The sequence below is a fragment of the Balaenoptera acutorostrata genome, chromosome 2 (assembly GCF_949987535.1).
Source record: "Balaenoptera acutorostrata chromosome 2, mBalAcu1.1, whole genome shotgun sequence".
In the NCBI taxonomy this organism is placed as follows: Eukaryota; Metazoa; Chordata; class Mammalia; order Artiodactyla; family Balaenopteridae; genus Balaenoptera; species Balaenoptera acutorostrata.
In genome coordinates, this window is record NC_080065.1 from 32,847,839 (window position 1) to 32,860,247 (window position 12,409).

Genomic DNA, 12,409 nt, shown 5'->3' on the forward strand with positions numbered 1-12,409 from the left:
TCAGTCTTACTCTTGAAAATCTTACCCAGGACTGGATATAATACTCCAGATGAAGTCTAATTAATGCAAAAAGCAGCAGAACTATTACATTAACTAGATACCACTTTCCTATGAGAGCATGTGAAGGCTACGCTGGCTTATTTTAGAGCCACAATACATTTTGGCTTACATTTAAATAAGATCACACAAAAACCCCAGACCCAAGTAGGGAGAATGTCTAAGAACCAATGTCCCAAAACTCAAGTTTTGTTTTTCTTTTTCCCCCTATTCTACCATCACTTGAACATCAGGAAATTTGATACACTCAGTGTTGAGATTAGATTCTAACAGAGTGCCATGTATTCTAACAGGCTGTTAATGATTACCACATTCTAAAAACCAGCCTTGGCCTGAATGATTTCCTATGCAGCATTAAACTAATGATGATTCTTTACCTTTTTTTAATGATGATTCTTTAAATTAATGAGTTTTCTAATTGTATTTAACTTGGCAAATCTATTTCAAAGCAAACAGGAAAATGACTCCAACACCAAACAAGGGCGTTCTTTAGTTGCAGACATATTCATTATTAAATCCTCTGCAGAATTTCTTAAAGACAGATGAAACAATCATTTATGTTTTCGAATTATTTTTGCTATGAAAGCTTTCTGTAGAATTTTAGCTAAAACATATTAATTTGTAATTTCTTTAGATTAAAAATTTCAAATCATACAAACATTAATTTTGTATTCTCAGTCTTAGCACTTTCCCTTCATTTATTTTAAAAGACAAATCTTACCTCGTCTGATTAATTCTTTTCCTTCATCAACTAAGTCTGATGTCATATCATTATCTCCCATGAACTGCTGGAAACCAAGTAGATTCAAACAACGAGTTCCCAAGCTAATAAAAGTCGATTTTCAGAAAGATAAGCATTATTTCACACTGTAAATGTTTAGATAAATTAATTGTTCTTTAGTATTTGCACCCCACAGAAGCCTATGGTTTATTACTAGCTATCATGTCAAGTTACCTAGAGCTACATTTGTCTTTCTTTAAGAAGTAATTATTTCCCTTTCTAAGAAGCTTATATGCCCAGTACTCCACTAACTAGGGTATGCACCAAAGCCATATTTCTTACAGACACAAATTAAGTTAGGCCTTTAGCATACCTTCAGAAGATTATTATAGCAGGATGCTAAACAATGGCTATAATACAAAAGCAATTTATTCTTTTCTTATATTCAAACAGCAATTTTAATACTGAAAATACACATACACAACTAGTATTTACAAGTGCAGAATATTCTGGCTTAGAAGTCTTAGTTATGCAAATTGATTTTCATATTTTATTTTTTTTATCCTGAGAACTAGTCAATTCTATTTAAATAGGTGTTACTATAAACTCAGAATTCATTACTATAGCTTATCTGGGGGTTATCATTTTATATCTTATTTACTATTTACTTTAAACCTCACTGTTGTACAGGACAGAAATACTCTGAAAATATGGCATGCAAGGAAGGAAGGATTAATATTTGTTAAACTCCTATTATGCATCAGACAATTTACAGATACTCTTATTTAATTCTTACCATAATTCTAAGAGATAATAACACTTCACAGATAAGGAAACAGAGGGACAAGGGGTTAAAAACCTTGCTAAAGATCAGTTAATAAATTTTAGACCTGAGGATTTAAATCTAAGATAAAACAAGGACCAAGCTCTTTTTATTACCTTAGTTCTCAAACTTTTTCACTGATGTACATTTTTTTTCTTTTGAGGTAGAGAAGAATCACTTTATTGCTTTGCCAGGCAAAGGGGGCCACAGCAGGCTAATGCCCTCAACATATGCCCTCAACACCATACATGGAGCAAGGGGGAGAGAGGAAGGAGGAGAAAGGGAGAAGAAGTATGTGTGTGTGTGTATGTTAGGAGGAAGAGAAAACAGCGGAGCAATTTAAAAAAAGTGAAGATCTCCCATTTTACATTAGTGATGTGTAAAAATCTGGCTAATTCATAAATTATCCGCCTGTTTTAATATATAAGGAATGCTCTGTATGACTTAACGGTAAATAAAACTGGGGTTTCAGGTGATGGTCATGCTAATTCCGTGACGTTAAATATTCCCTTACCATCTTCATATTCTTGTGGGAATACTATACTCCAGGATGAGATCACTGTCTCTGGGAAGGTCTTAGCTTTGTCTAAAGTGTCAGGAAACAGCTTTACATTCTCTAGGCAGTTAAGTCTGAATATTAGCTCTGGGTATGGCTGTGTGCTAGTAATATGGGAATTAGACTAATTATGGCAGCATTTCAAAAGAAAATTGACCTATAAAGTCAAGTTACCATTGAAATGTCAGCAAGGCATTGTTTCATATACTCCTATAATAGAGTATTTTTATAATTTGAAAATTGAGGAATATGACCATTCTCTTAAAGACAAACAGGCACTCAAAATTTATCTTAATTAACTCTAAAACAACACTTTTAAGGAATTATTTTTAAGTTCAACAATTTTCCTTTTAGACATAATTCCTTACATTTGTTTAAGATTTTATAGTTGGCAAGGCACTATCCCACCCATCTACTCCTCGATCAGTATAACAATCTAATAAGATAAGAAGAGATGCTAATCTTACCAACATAACTACTAACATGAGAAGATATGATTTATATATCACAAGCTCTTAATGTTCCATTTGTAGTTTATAAACTGTTAAAATGAATAAGCATATAATAAAAATTTAATTTTGGATATCCAAAGGATGATTGGTCTCTTCCTTTAATACATCATTTTCACAGTATAAACCTCTGTCTTTTCTACCTTATGGAAAAAAATTGAAAATATTAGATTTTTTTATCAGTTCAAATTAACCATTTTATTTTAAATTATAATTATTTAGTTCCTTTACTTATGAGAAGGTAAAATATATATGTTTTACAAAATTCAATAGAGAATTTATTTCAAACAAAACTTGTCTGTTTACTCAATATCCTAGTGTTAGAATATCAGTACAATAATGTACATTATTTGCAATAACTATATAATGGTACTGAAAGATTTAAATGAAAAGTGGTTGGATGAAACTTATTATCAATAAAATTTTTTTTAAGTGGCGTTTTTGGTGTGTCATGGAACACTTAAGCAGTGAAGAGGGTAGGCAGAGTACAGGATGTGGGCACCTAACACGTGGAAGTAGGGAAGACAGGGGGCTAGAAGCCAAGTACACCTGTCTTTTAACTCCTTTTGAGTCTGATCTCTGCCAAGGTTCTACCACTTTTTCTGATCCTATAAAAAGAGCAGCCCATGTACTTTCCTGCCTTACACATGCTGTCTGATTTCAACTGTTCCTCACCTGACCCTTTGTTCTGGCTATGATCTGAAACATTTAGAAACCCAAAAATGATTGTGGGGAAAGCCCTAAGACTAATATATGTTACTGGATAGAAGCTGGGTATGGGGGTGCTTTATAAGCTACACTGGCTGCCAGTATCACAGGCCAGGACTCAGAGTTAACATTCTGTAATTAATCCTATCACTCTGTAGACTAAATATGTGTAACAGAATAACTCTCTCTCTTTTCTTGAAAATATCTTTGGAGGGAGAACCTGACCCAGTCACTCAAGCGACCCCTTTTAACTATGCCCAGCACCCCCAAAGCCACAATAAAACAAACAACCAGAACCCAATCAGTGAATATTTAAAAGAGCTTTAAGGAGAAAAGTTATCCAGATCAGGCTAAGTGTATGTGGAAAATAAGCAATGTTAAGTTTCTTACCTAAAATAAGTAGCAATGCAGAGAATTACCACCAACATAGGATAATATATATAGAACCCATCTGCAATAAAGGATAAAACTTTCATGGAACCCATAATCTGAGGAGCAAGAAAAAATTAAATCAGTACAGTTCTATATCTTTCATTCTTTTTCATCATTAGAAAATTCACCCATAATCATTTATATCAATTAATTTGGAGTTTTCGGAAAAGTAGAAATGAAGCACTAAATAGACTGATTTTTAAGTTCTCATCACAAGAGGAAAGAAATTGTAACTGTGAGGTGATGAATGTTAACTAAACTTATTGTGATAATTATTTCACAATATATACATACACCAATTATGTTGTACACCATAAACTAATACAATGTTATATGTCTATTATATCATAATTTGCTTATTTATTAAGATTTTTCTCCCCCAAATATTAATATTTTATAAATACTACTGAAAATCATCAAATACATTAAGACCATAAACATAAAGGTTAATATTATTATAGGTCAGGTCTATTGATACTGCTCATCTGGACAACTTATATGAACCAAAAAATAATTTCTTATAATAAGAGAAAGCAATATCACTTTTATTCAGTCATTAGTAATTACATATACAATCTGTAAAAGAAAGTTTTAGTAATTTTTAAAAAGATCCTAATAATGCAACAGAACTTTTCCGCCAGCAGTAAAAAGAAATTTCACAATAATAGCACCCTATATAGATAATGAATCTAAAGAACTCTTTGTTGACAATACTTACAGATGTATAAGCAGTTGGCTGTGTATTCTGGTGAGAGATGGATGAATCCATATGGGTCAAACCCAAGAAATTAAGACATAAAGGAGGAGTCAAACGGCAAAATAACCTGCAGTAAGCATTAACGAACACAATATATAAAAAATAAAGCAGCAAGATACATTATATATTATGTTGAAATACATTAAGAATATTTCAGATCACTGTAGCTATTATTCTCATCATTTGTATTTTTAATTCTTAATACAAACTGCCCTTACTTTTGAGACATTCTGAAAATCCTATTAATCACATCTTCCTTAAAAACATCAACAGCTACAAGGCAAAACTCCAGCCTCAGGATATCTCCTTTGGTGGTGTATGCCACTGCTTTATCCCAAGAATTTGCAGAGTGCCTCTGTATGTGCCTCTTCCATGTCTGCCATCTGTGTGATCTAAATCTGTCTCAATAGCATGACGAGGACAGTAACATCCTCAAGGTGAACTGTACTCAGTACGTAAAAGATTTGAAGTTTTATCAAAGTATGTCAACTCTGACAACTACAGGTACAAATAATTGTTGGAGCTCAGTTTTGACCAGATAAAAAGAGAACCTTACAGAACTACAGAGTTGGAGGGTAGGAAGAGACAAAAATAAAGAGAGGGTGTGAATACAAAGAGGTAATATGAGGAGTTCTTTTGTGGTGACAGAATAGTTCTGTATCTTGATTGTGGTGGTGGTTATGGGAATCTACACACATACACACGAATAAAGGACAAAAAATACTGAAAATTAATAAGGTCTGTGGTCTAGTTAACAGTAGTGTGTCTGTGTTTGTACAACAGCAATATAAAATGTCTCCACTGGGGGAAGCTGGGTGAAGGTTACTAGGGTTACTAGGGTTACTATGGGTTTCATGGAACCCTTTGTATTATATTTGCAACTTCCTTTGAGTCTATAATTATTTGGGAAAAAAAGGTAAAAAAAAAAAAAGTCTTAGAGATGCCTCAGATATTGATTCCTCTTGAAGTTCCCAAAGTCCAGCCCTAAAAATCTAATATAACTAATTTAACAATACAGACAAATAGTAGATTGTGCAACCTAGCCCAAGCTGGAAACATCTCTAAACTTCTACTAAATCTCTTAGCAAAAATTATTCTTTTGGTGTTCTTGGTCCTCCACAATTCAGTTTGAGGCCACTGAACCTCAGAACACTTTCTAGGTCTGACTTAGTCTCTAAACTCTCAAATGTTCTTATTATTACTAACCTATTTATTGACCCTCTAATTGGTAAATCCACGCTCACTATGTCTTTCTTTTCCTTCCTAATCTAGCATACCCATTTTAACCCTAAGCTTCAAGCAGGATTTAGCTAGCAATCAACAAGCACCTAATTAATACTTAAACCTAATCAATTAGCTCATAGAAATACGGGTGTTAGTGAAAGACCCATAAACAAAAAGAAATAAAAGAGAGATCCATAAGAATACATGTAATGGAGATATTTCCCTTGTTTCTACACACAATCTACTTACATGCCACTGAAAAGAAGGCTGTAAGCATCAGTCTGGTGATGTGAAGCCAGGTAATAATAGTTAAATACACGAATCCTGAACACAGTAGAATAAACACAGATACTGAGGAAGAAGATGGAGAGGAAGCAAGCAATCTAAAAAAACAAAGAACCCAGTTTCAGACTAACAGACTTCAATATTTATATACTATCACAAGCATTATCTTTTAATTCCAGCTAACATTTATTGACATTCTAAAATTTATACACAGTAACAGTATAAATTTTTAACCACCTAAGAAAATGAAATTATGAAAAAAATCTACATCTTAATCAGTCCCACATCCTATCCATAAGTTTCAAAGCTACTTCCTGAAGTGAGCCTGTTCTCCCATTCCCTTGGCAACTCTTCACATGAAGACTATTAAGTTATGTAGCTTCACTGGCATAAAGAGGATCAAAGCATTCTCATAAAAGTACTTTGCACTACTTTGCATCTTTTCATCTCTCCTCAAATAGTTCTTAGTTTTTATATTCTGGGTAAAATGATGAAGCTCATTTTTGGAAGTCTGAATAATAACACTGTGGGAAACTTCACTGTTTTCATTATTACTAGAAGGAATGTATGGAGAAAAGATACAACAGTTAAGGATTATACTATGGCTGACATTTATTTACCACCGATATAAAATAAACTGACCTCGATATAAATATAATTGTATGTTTTTTCGGCCAGCTGTATGAAGACTGCAAAAAGGGATAAGACAGGTGTAGTGCTAAAGAATGTGCACTCTGACCACACAACAATCACGGAGAAGATGGACAACACCACAGCAAGTACCCTATAAAACCACGGTCGCAAAAGACATTCCCAGTACCACTCTGGAAGATAAAAGAAAAAAATGATTAGGAAAACCATAAAGGAGTAACAGCGTATTTACAGTGTTTCAAAACACCTCCAATACAAGATACGTAATTGCAAAGAGAAAAACAGTGGCAGAACCAGGCACACACCATCCTAAGCAAATGATCACCAGTAATGGGACAAACTGATATTATGTGCCTCTGATAAGACCACATCACTGCTGAGGTATTCCTGCCAAAAATGCAGAACCTGCATCTGATTATGAGAAAACATCAAACTCAAATTCAGGGGCATTCAATAAAAAACTGACCTGTACTCTCCAAAACATCAATGTCATAAAATAATAACAGAGACGCAGAAATTGTTCCAGATTAAAGGAGACTAAGGAGACATGACAACTGAATGCAATGCACGATCTGGGATTTTTTTACAAAGAATATTATTGAGACAATTAGCAAAATCTGAACAAGGTCTGTAGATAACTGTACTGTATCAATGTTAATTTCTTTATTTTGATCACATTGTACTTGGTTATGTACAAAAACGTCTTTATTCTTAGAAAATACACACTGAAACACTGAGAGGTAAAGAGGTTATCATGTCTGGATTTAACTTTGAAAAGATAAAGGAAAAATATGTATACAGAGAGAAAAAGATAAAGCAAATGAATAAGGTATAATGTTAACATTTAAAGAATCTGGGTGAAGGGCATATGGGAATTCTTTGTATTATTCTGGCAACTTTTTGTTAAGTCTGACTTTAGGCAAAAAAAAAAAAAAAAAGTTAAAGAAAAAAAAAGAAGCTCACAAAATTGAAAAGGTTATACTTCATTTCATTCATTGAAGAGTTGAGCTCCTGGCTCACTCTAAATCTTTTCAACCCTACTCACAGGGTAGTTCCTGGTGATTTCAATATCCACACAGGTGATCCTCCTTTCAACATCCTGGTCTTTCACTTCCTCGACCTACTCTCCTCCAATGAGTCTGTCCTCCAACTTACCTCAACTACTCATCCTTTAAATCTTTTATTACCGATAACTCCAACCCTTATAATCTCATTAAAGAATAGGATCCCTGTCCCCAAGCAACACCTTCATCTAGTATTCCAGCTCCACTGACTGACTTTCCCCTGACCAACAGTCCATTTATTCTACTACCTTTTTCTTGCCACTTAACCTGATGTCCTTATTACTCTCTTTACCCAGCTCAGATTCCATAGTCTTTGAGGATAATCACTCTCCAATATCCCAATTCCTGTGGCCTCTCTTGCTTCCCTGTACTTGCTAAGCTAAACCACGCTGTGGTTAGATTCAACTCCTTGGCTACGCTGAGCCTGCACCCATGGAACTGCACATTGCAAGAGTAAGAGACACAACTGTTCTGACTCGTCTCACTTTAAATTCTTAATCAATAGCTTCAAGTGGCCCCTGAGCACTGCTTGGCTAGTGTACTGTAATTCACCAATCTTCTCCCATGCCTACTCTCCCTAAGCAACTATTTTGCACCTTCTTTCCTCGAATCTCCAAAATCTTTTGCCCTATAATTACTCTCAGCATTTCACTGAGAAAACAGAAGCTGGAAGAACAGAACCTCCCCAAGTGCCCGCCACTATATCTTTTCACACCTGCTCAAGTATATTTGTGCTTTACCTCCTAAACTAAGGCCTTTCGCCTCAGTATTCACTATTTCCCATTTCATCTCGCCTGTAAATGTACATTCTCCCAGCCATTCTCTTCTGTCTCAACGTTATTTCCTCGAAGGTGTCATTTGCAAATTACATGCAATAATTTCTCCTGACCCTACCACCCTCCTTCAGCTACTCCCTCTTTATTCCCTTTTATAAGGAAAACATTTTGAGATTTTTTTCTATTGTGTCTCTAACTGCTTTCCCTCTTTTTTCTTTCAAATTTCGATCAGGCTTTTTTATCCTTCCCCCCCACTTCATTTCTCTGAAATCCCATTGTCAAGTCTTAATATTCATAATAATCTACCTATCTGAAACATTTGAAAAGGTACTTTATACACCCTTTTTCTCAGAACATTTCACTGTCCTGGTTTTCCTCCTATCTCACCGGCCATTCTTTTTCTAGTCTTTTCTGCTGGTTCCTCCGCATCAACCTGATGTCTAAATTGGCAGTACCTCAGGCTTGGTCCTCAGATTTTCTCTCTTCTCTATCCCATCATTCTTCACTGACTTTATCCTAACCCATGGTCCACCTATACATTAATGACACCCTAATTTATATTTGCAGAGCAGACTTCTTCCCTGAACTCCAATATCTATAGCCAACTACCTACTCAGCATTCTGTTCATACCTTTATGTATATATTGCCTGTTTTTCTCACTCTGCAAGGGCAGGAATTTTTGTCTTTTTTGTTCACTGATATATACCAAGCACCCAACAATTCATAGCATATATAGGCTCAAATATTTGTTGAATGAATGAAAACAAGTATCATATCATTCCTTTATTTAATTAAAAAAAAGATCTTCATTGAGACATTTGTTATGGCCGTTATGTTTTCATACTCAAGACCAAACATGTAAAAGAAAATCAAGTGAACTTAACAGTTTATTTGAATAAATAAGGTAAACAGAAGTTCTAATACTGTGACACTTTGGTATTTTCATTCAGTTCTGCATACTAAATTTGATAACATTTGAAGAAAGTGTCATAAATAATCATAAAGGAGAATAAAATAATTATGACTATTGAATGTAGGTTTTGTATATAGACTAATAAATGTAAGTAATCAAAGAGGACATCTTAAGGGAACATTTTAGTAGTGTGTCAAGACTAAAGAAAAGATCCACGTTTGTGATATAAAACTGCTTAAAATTCTAATTGTTTTAAGTATATATTATGTATACAAAATATGCTTGATGTACTGCATATATTTTGCATAGAATTTTGGTTATCTGTGAAGAAAGAGTGGAAGCTAATAGTTTATATGTTATATGACAAGTAAAATAGTTTTTTGGGGGGAGGTATATCAAATACATAGTATTACCATATGGTATAAGTCAAATAACACAATTATAATTCAACTCTGCATTGGTGAAAATATACACTTTCCGTCAGAAAAATTATCAGCATTAAACTTTGAAATGTACATCAAATTACATACCAACTGTAGGATTATAAAAATATTGAATAAATCTATTTTCTGGCTCCGGCGATTGAAAGGTATGAACAAACTGACAAGTAGCACTAGTTTCATTTTTTGCTACATCTTCTAGATAAAATGCTTGTTCCAAAAGAATCTGCCATTGTACTTGAGTTCGACGGTGTCTCTGAACTGAATAAATCACCTGACAAAGAGAGCAGGGGTATACCTGTCAGTGTTCTGATCCAACAGTGATTCAACTCCCCACTAAGGAGCATGTTTGGTTGTCACAACAATAGGAAAGGGCTTGTGGCATTTACTGAGTGGAGTCAAGGATGTTAATATTATATAATACATATAACACTTATGCTTAGTGAATAGTTCTCCCTCCCCAAATGCCAACAGTAACCATGTCGAGAAAAACGAAGTTAAAACACTTCAAAGAATAATGATAAGGACAGGATCAAAGGAAGTTTCTGATACACATTCACTCAAACTTCCTTTTTTGTGGGCAGTAATTACAAATCTAACTAAAATCATCAGAATGTAAAAAGGCTATATAAAGTTACCTGTTTATGTAGTTTTACCAGACTCTTTTCACTTGGATAGGTATTATGTTTTTCATCAAAATCTTCATAATCATCCATGTTCCTACCCATTTTTTCCTGATACTCTAAAGGGCACTAAAAGGAATGAGTAGATTTTTAGAGATTTTATTTGCAAAAAAGATAAAAATTTTATTTTTATTAAAAATCTTTCATTCTTGAGCATATCTAATTTTCTTGCAAACATCTTCCAGATTTGAAGTCGTCTATCCCACTATTAGTCATTTATTACCTCTATGAACTTGGGCAAGTTGGTTAACCTCCCTGAATAGATCTCAAAAGGTAGCAAATATAAGAGAAATGATTAGAGAATTGATTCTCATGTTAACCAAAAGGAGCACTAGCTAATAATTAGTATAATAGATTTAAAATATAGGAAAAGAACTGGACAGCCATATGCAAAAAAAGGAAACTAGACCACTATTGCATACCATACATAAAAATCAACTCAAAATGGATTAAAGACTTGACTGTAAGACCTGAAACCATAAAAATCCCAGAAGAAAATATAGGCAGGATGCTCTCTGACATTGGTCTTAGCAATATCTTTCTAGATATGTCTCCTCAGGCAAGGGAAGCAAAAGCAAAAATAGACAAATGTGATTATATCAAACTAAAAAGCTTCTGCACAGCAAAGGAAACCATCAGTAAAATGAAAAGACAACCTACCAAATGAGAGAATATATTTACAAATGATATATCCAATAGGAGATTAACATCCAAAATATATGAAGAACTCATACAACTCAACAATGAACAAACAACCTGATTGAAAAATGGGCAGGGGAGCCGAATAGATATTTTCCGAAGAAGACATACAGGTGGCCAACAAGTGCATGAAAAGATGTTCAACATCACTAATTATTCGAGAAATGCAAATCAAAACCACAATGAGATTATCACCTCATACCTGTCAGAATGGCTATTATCAAAACGACAAGAAATAACAAGTGTTGGTGAAGATGTGGAGAACACAGAACCCTCATACACTATTGGTGGGAATGTAAATTGGTGCAGCCGCTATGGAAAACAGGATGGAGAGTCCTCAAAAAATTAAGACTATGACTACCGTATGATCTAGCTATCCTGCCTCTGGGAATTTATCCAAAGAATATGAAAATACTAATCCTAAAGGATATCTGCACCCCCATGTTCACTGCAGCATTATTTACAATAGCCAAGATAAAGAAACAATCTAAGTGCCCGTCAATGAATGAATGGATAAAGAAGATGTGGTACACACACATACAGGGGAATACCACTCAGCCATTAAATAAAAGATAAAATCTTGCCATCTGTAACAACATGGATGGACCTTAAGGGTATTATGCTAAGTGAAATAAGTCAGATAAAGACAAATACCATATGATTCAACTCATATGGGGAATATAAAAAGCTGATAAACAAACAAACAGAAAGAAAATAAATGAATAAACCAAACCAAATAAAAAACAAACATGTAGATACAGAGAACAGAGTAGTAGTGGGGGATAGGGTGAAATGGGTAAAGGGGATCCACTGTACGGTGACTGATGGAAAATAAATTTTTGGTGGTAAGGATGGTATAGGGTATCTAGAAGTAGAAATATAATGTTGTACACACAAAACTCATATAATGTTATATATCAATGTTACCGCAATAAAAAAATAAAGGCTTACATACAAGTCTTTAAAAATAAAGTAAACTAAATACAAGAAAAGGAATAGTTCATTGGCTCTGTGGTTGCAGAGAAGACAATTGGGGAACTCATTTCTGGAATAATCATTTTTGGAAGTATATGAATACCTCTAATTCAATACTAATGCATCAAAACCTTA

The 12,409-nt window shown here is 34.0% G+C and overlaps 1 protein-coding gene across 9 annotated transcripts in view; it reads right to left on the reverse strand.

The window, feature by feature from the left end:
* Nucleotides 1-12,409, reverse strand: part of LMBRD2 (LMBR1 domain containing 2) — a 51,566-nt gene that overhangs the window by 16,342 nt on the left and 22,815 nt on the right. For all 9 annotated transcript variants that reach the window (XM_057540848.1, XM_057540847.1, XM_057540845.1 and 6 more), the window contains 7 exons: nt 10,556-10,669; nt 10,008-10,191; nt 6,715-6,896; nt 6,037-6,170; nt 4,525-4,630; nt 3,765-3,862; nt 779-882 (listed from right to left, as the gene is read on the reverse strand). In XM_057540848.1, coding sequence (XP_057396831.1) covers nt 779-882; nt 3,765-3,862; nt 4,525-4,630; nt 6,037-6,170; nt 6,715-6,896; nt 10,008-10,191; nt 10,556-10,669 — 922 coding nt within the window. The remainder of the gene's footprint in view (nt 1-778; nt 883-3,764; nt 3,863-4,524; nt 4,631-6,036; nt 6,171-6,714; nt 6,897-10,007; nt 10,192-10,555; nt 10,670-12,409) is intronic.